This window comes from Otolemur garnettii, unplaced genomic scaffold (assembly GCF_000181295.1).
Source record: "Otolemur garnettii isolate 467f Iridium unplaced genomic scaffold, OtoGar3 scaffold00086, whole genome shotgun sequence".
Lineage (NCBI taxonomy): Eukaryota > Metazoa > Chordata > Mammalia > Primates > Galagidae > Otolemur > Otolemur garnettii.
The window spans coordinates 3,087,828-3,092,247 of NW_003852481.1; the positions used below are offsets into that span (position 1 = coordinate 3,087,828).

The following is a 4,420-nucleotide window of genomic DNA, read 5'->3' on the forward strand; positions in this document are numbered from 1 at the left end:
GGACAAGACCTTAGTGGCAGGAAAGATAGTTGTCTTGAGTACCCAGACACTGGGTCCTTAAGGCCCCAAGTTGTACCTTTACGAGTTTACCCGGTTCTCCATGGTAGGGGTGTGGAGAAACATCCAAGGTGCCACCTGCAGCTTATATTGTGGCACTCAGCAGGATTTGATGTGCAGGTGACATGAAGCACAATGGGGGTTTTGCGGTTCAGGAACAAAGCGTCCTCGAGAGTATGTTTATAACAAAGAGAGCAGTGAAGCAAGGCAGTTTATTGTTCGGAGAGAGATAGGTAAACACGGAATATGGCGTCATGAAATCATACAGTCAGCAAACACAGTTGCTTCTGCAGACTCGGGTTGGGTGTTGCTTTAACTCCTGGTTTTCTTAGCCCGCACTAATAAACCCTCAGCTCTTTTGATCCTAAGTTGTTCTTTGGTTTTTGTTTCTCTAGACCCCAGGATCACCTTCCGATTCCTCCACACTCTCTGGCTCCTTAGACTACAGTTACTCCCCAGCTCAGCTGCCTATCTATGCTCCGGAGAATTACAGTTCTCCCCCTTCTCTGGACACCAGAAATTGTGGCTACCCCTCAGAAGACTACTCCTCCCACCTGCCCTGGCACACCCAGCACAGCTGCCTCTCCTCAGCCACCACCTCCGTCTGCTGCTGCACGTCCTGCGAGGCAGAGCACCTGGACACCCTGGGAGCCTCAGAGGACTTCCCCTGTCTGAGCCTAGACTGTGTGGACTTCGCCCCCTCGGCAGCCGCTGCCAGCGATTTCTATAAGACAGAAGCAAACTGTGACATCTGCTATAGTTAATGGAAGCCACAGCCCTTGGAACAGAGGAAGGGGGTATCTGTTTTTCACCCACATCTAGATGACAGCCCGTTAACAAATATCCCCAGCACAGTTTACATGGCACCATCCCAACGTTCTGAGGCTGACTTAGGCCTAAACACGAGGTCCTCAGTCCTGGGCACAGTGTCCCGCCTCCTCTGTATACCCATCATTAACATTTTTCTAGGAACCTTTCACTTGTTTTACTTTTCTAACGAACAAAATTCTCTCTCTCCTTTTTTTTTTTTTAACTTTAATAAATAATTTTGTATTAGAAAACATTGGATTATTTTTTTAATTTCCAAGAGTACTTTCTAATGGATTTGAATGTTATCAATGAATTCTGGAAAGCACTAATTAGTCTTCAGTGGTTTAATCTAATTTATTCATGAATTTACAATTATTTTGATTTACAGGGTGGTGAAATGCCGTGGTTCCCATGCAACGAAGGGTAGACACAGCTAGGTGGTAGAAAGGAACAAGCAGCCTCAGCTCTGAATGAGGGTGTACAGGTTAGACTAGGGGTCCTCAAACTTTTTAAACAGGGGCCAGTTCACTGTCCCTCAGACCCTTGGAGGGCCGGACTATAGTTTAAACGGACAGCCAGCGGCGGCAAAAACACCCGGTGGGCCAGATATGTGTCCTGGGCAGGCTGCATGTGGCCTATGGGCCATAGTTTGAGGACACCTAGGTTAGACCAACATTAGAAGAGAACATTCGTGAAATCATTTTTTTCTCATATATAACATTAGTCAACAACATGTTAACATCACCAGAAAGCACATCTTACCTATAGCAACATTCATGGGTAGATAATCCTTTTTCATTTCCAAAGTGTAAACTTCCAGTCTCTTGAGAGCTGCCACACAGCTGATGCAGCCCAGTTTAGAAGTCCTTGTTACATTAGATTTCTGAATTTAGGTCCTTAAATATACAGGACTTGTATTTTAATTGGTATATAGAACTGGCCATGTTATTTACAACTGAACTTCAAAGATTACTTCCTCTGATTAACCTATTTGAAGAAGCCCAACTCTCTTTTGTGTAGAGGAGTTACTTAATCTACCCATTCTAGAATGTACTATCAAATCCTGCTTGCTGAGGGCGTTAGGGCACAGGACTTAATCCCTGAAGTGAAGTCTGGTGGGGGTGGGGAGATTTTCCATATCCCAAGTTTCAGCACAGTGGCAGTAATATTGGTACCATGCCACTGGCCACTGCTACCATTTTCTGAGCCCATCCTATGGGTCCAAATTGTCCAAGGTTTTTTTCGCATGTTATTTAATCTTCATTTCAAAACTATTAAGAAATGAGTATAATTGTGACGGATGTGTTACTTAGTTCAATGTAAGCATTTCACATTGTATATCAAAGCAGAACCCTGAACCCTATAAATGCGTCAACGTACAAAGTTATGGTTTAATAAAAAATAATGTAAAAAAAAATCTTCACAGCAACATTGATGGCAAAATAAGGAGTATGAGGCTCAGAGAAGCCAAGTCAGCTGTCCGATATGCCCAGCCAGGAAGCACCCACGCTTGGGTCTGAAGGAACCAAACCCCTGCTTCTTACTCTCTAGCAGTGAAAAGTTTGAGCCGGCTCGGCGCCTATAGCTCAACCGGCTAAGGCGCCAGCCACGTACATCTAAGGTGGCGGGTTCGAATCCCCAGCCCGGACCCGCCAAACAACAATAATGGCTGCAACCAATAAATAGCCGGGCGTTGTGGCGGGCGCCTGTGGTCCCAGCTACTTGGGAGGCAGAGGCAGGAGACTCGCTTGAGCCCAGGAGTTGGAGGTTGCTATGAGCTGTAATGCCATGGCACTCTACCCAGGGGGACAGCTTTAGGCTCTGTCTCAAAAAAAAAAAAAAAAAAAAAGTTTGAGCCACCCTTTGTGACTGCCAGGAAAGTACAGAATCATTAAACCCCAACTTCCTACTACACACAAAGGCGTCAGACCTCCCCAACAGGGAGGCCCAGTCCCTGACATACACAATATCAAGCACAGCGGCTGCCAGGCTACAGGTCCTACGCTCTGGGACCCCAGGGAAGAGGCTGACAGCCACCACAGTGGGCGTCTTCCTATCAGGAGATGAATATGCTTTCAAAATTACACTGTCTGACTATCCTCTCCCTGGGGACTCAACTAATGCTTGGTTAAATAGGACAAGTTGCAGCCTGCCTCATGGGATAATTGTGCCAGGAAAATAGAACAATTGCTGCCTTCCAGAGATGCCAGTAAAACTGAATTTTTAATGGCCTGAAACTAAATTGAAACTGGCCTGTTGTCAACAAATATCTATTCACACAGACCCAAACCCCTTGATACTCTCCACCCCACCCTCAGAAGCTGTCCCCAAGGGACAGAGAGCAAGGACTACAAAGGTGGCCAGGGGTTGGCACCAGCATATCCCCTGACTGGGTGCCATCCTCCTTTCTTTTTCATTCCCCACTCAGATTCTCTGCCTTCGGAATCAATTCTTTCGCAGCTCTCACAGAGAAGCATTTTCCTACCTCCTTATTTCTTATTCTTTCTTCACAGGCCCCTAGTTTTTGCCTAAATCTACTATGGTAAAGGATTCAGAAAGGAATGTAAAAAATACATATATAGTTACTGTGCATCACTGGTGTAACTTCACCTTAAAATGGTTTTGAAGAGTTTTCCAGAAATGTGGACCAACAGGTCACCTGTTGACGTATTCCTAGGTGGATAGCTGCTGCCCACCCAGTCTCTGAGCTGTCAGCACTCACACAGAACAGCGTGGGAGCCAAAGCCGCAGGTACAGCATCACCGGCAACACTGGAACCATCTAGAATGTTTTTCATTAGTGTATACCTGGGTTGTTAGGTAAAACGCAGATTTCTTAGTATGAGAAAACAAGAGTCAGTAAGTCTGGGGAGGCGCCCAGCCAGCTGCATGTTTTAAATGTACCTAAGTCAATTCTGATAAAGATTGACTTGTTCTTACACTTGAAGAACATTGCCATGGTCAATGTCTGAATGGGTCACTGGAAGGACCTAGACGCATCATGATAATAGTTTACCAAGCGCTTTCCGTGGGCCAGTTCTGTGGACATTGTCACATTTAGTCCTCAAGAAACCACCCGAGGTGCATATTACTCGCCTCACTTTTGTAGATGGGGAAACTCAAGCTTGGAGAGATTTAATAGCTTCCCCAAGCTTATAAAATCAGGGTAAGAGTTCTCCAACTCAGCTTATCTGATGTTTCAGTCAGAACCTCCTGAGAGAATAATCTTTTTGGAATTTGATCTTTTGCCCTAAAAGTCACGTGTGAATCTGTAGCCAGTTCCTCATACCGTGAAAGCATTCAATAAAATTATTAATGGAAATTTAAGAGAAAGAATAATTTTGTTACAACCATTAGAGAGATTAATAAACCAAAATGTTAATTAAGTGCTCACTGCATGCAAGACTGATTCCGTGCCTTCAAAATGCAAAGTCAATAGTTAAAAGGGGATGTGATTCAGACATTATAAAATTGATAATTTCAGGGGAGGATGGCCAGGAACTAATTGTCAGATTATTGAGAAACTTAAATTTGGGATTAACTCTCGAAGGCTG

The 4,420-nt window shown here is 44.7% G+C and overlaps 1 protein-coding gene across 1 annotated transcript in view; it reads left to right on the plus strand.

Annotated features, from left to right (window-relative positions):
* Positions 1-1,113, plus strand: part of COLCA2 (colorectal cancer associated 2) — a 9,769-nt gene extending 8,656 nt beyond the window's left edge. The window contains exon 6 of the mRNA XM_023516061.1: positions 453-1,113. Coding sequence (XP_023371829.1) covers positions 453-821 — 369 coding nt within the window. The 3' untranslated portion in view covers positions 822-1,113. The remainder of the gene's footprint in view (positions 1-452) is intronic.
* Positions 1,114-4,420: the final 3,307 nt, after the last annotated feature.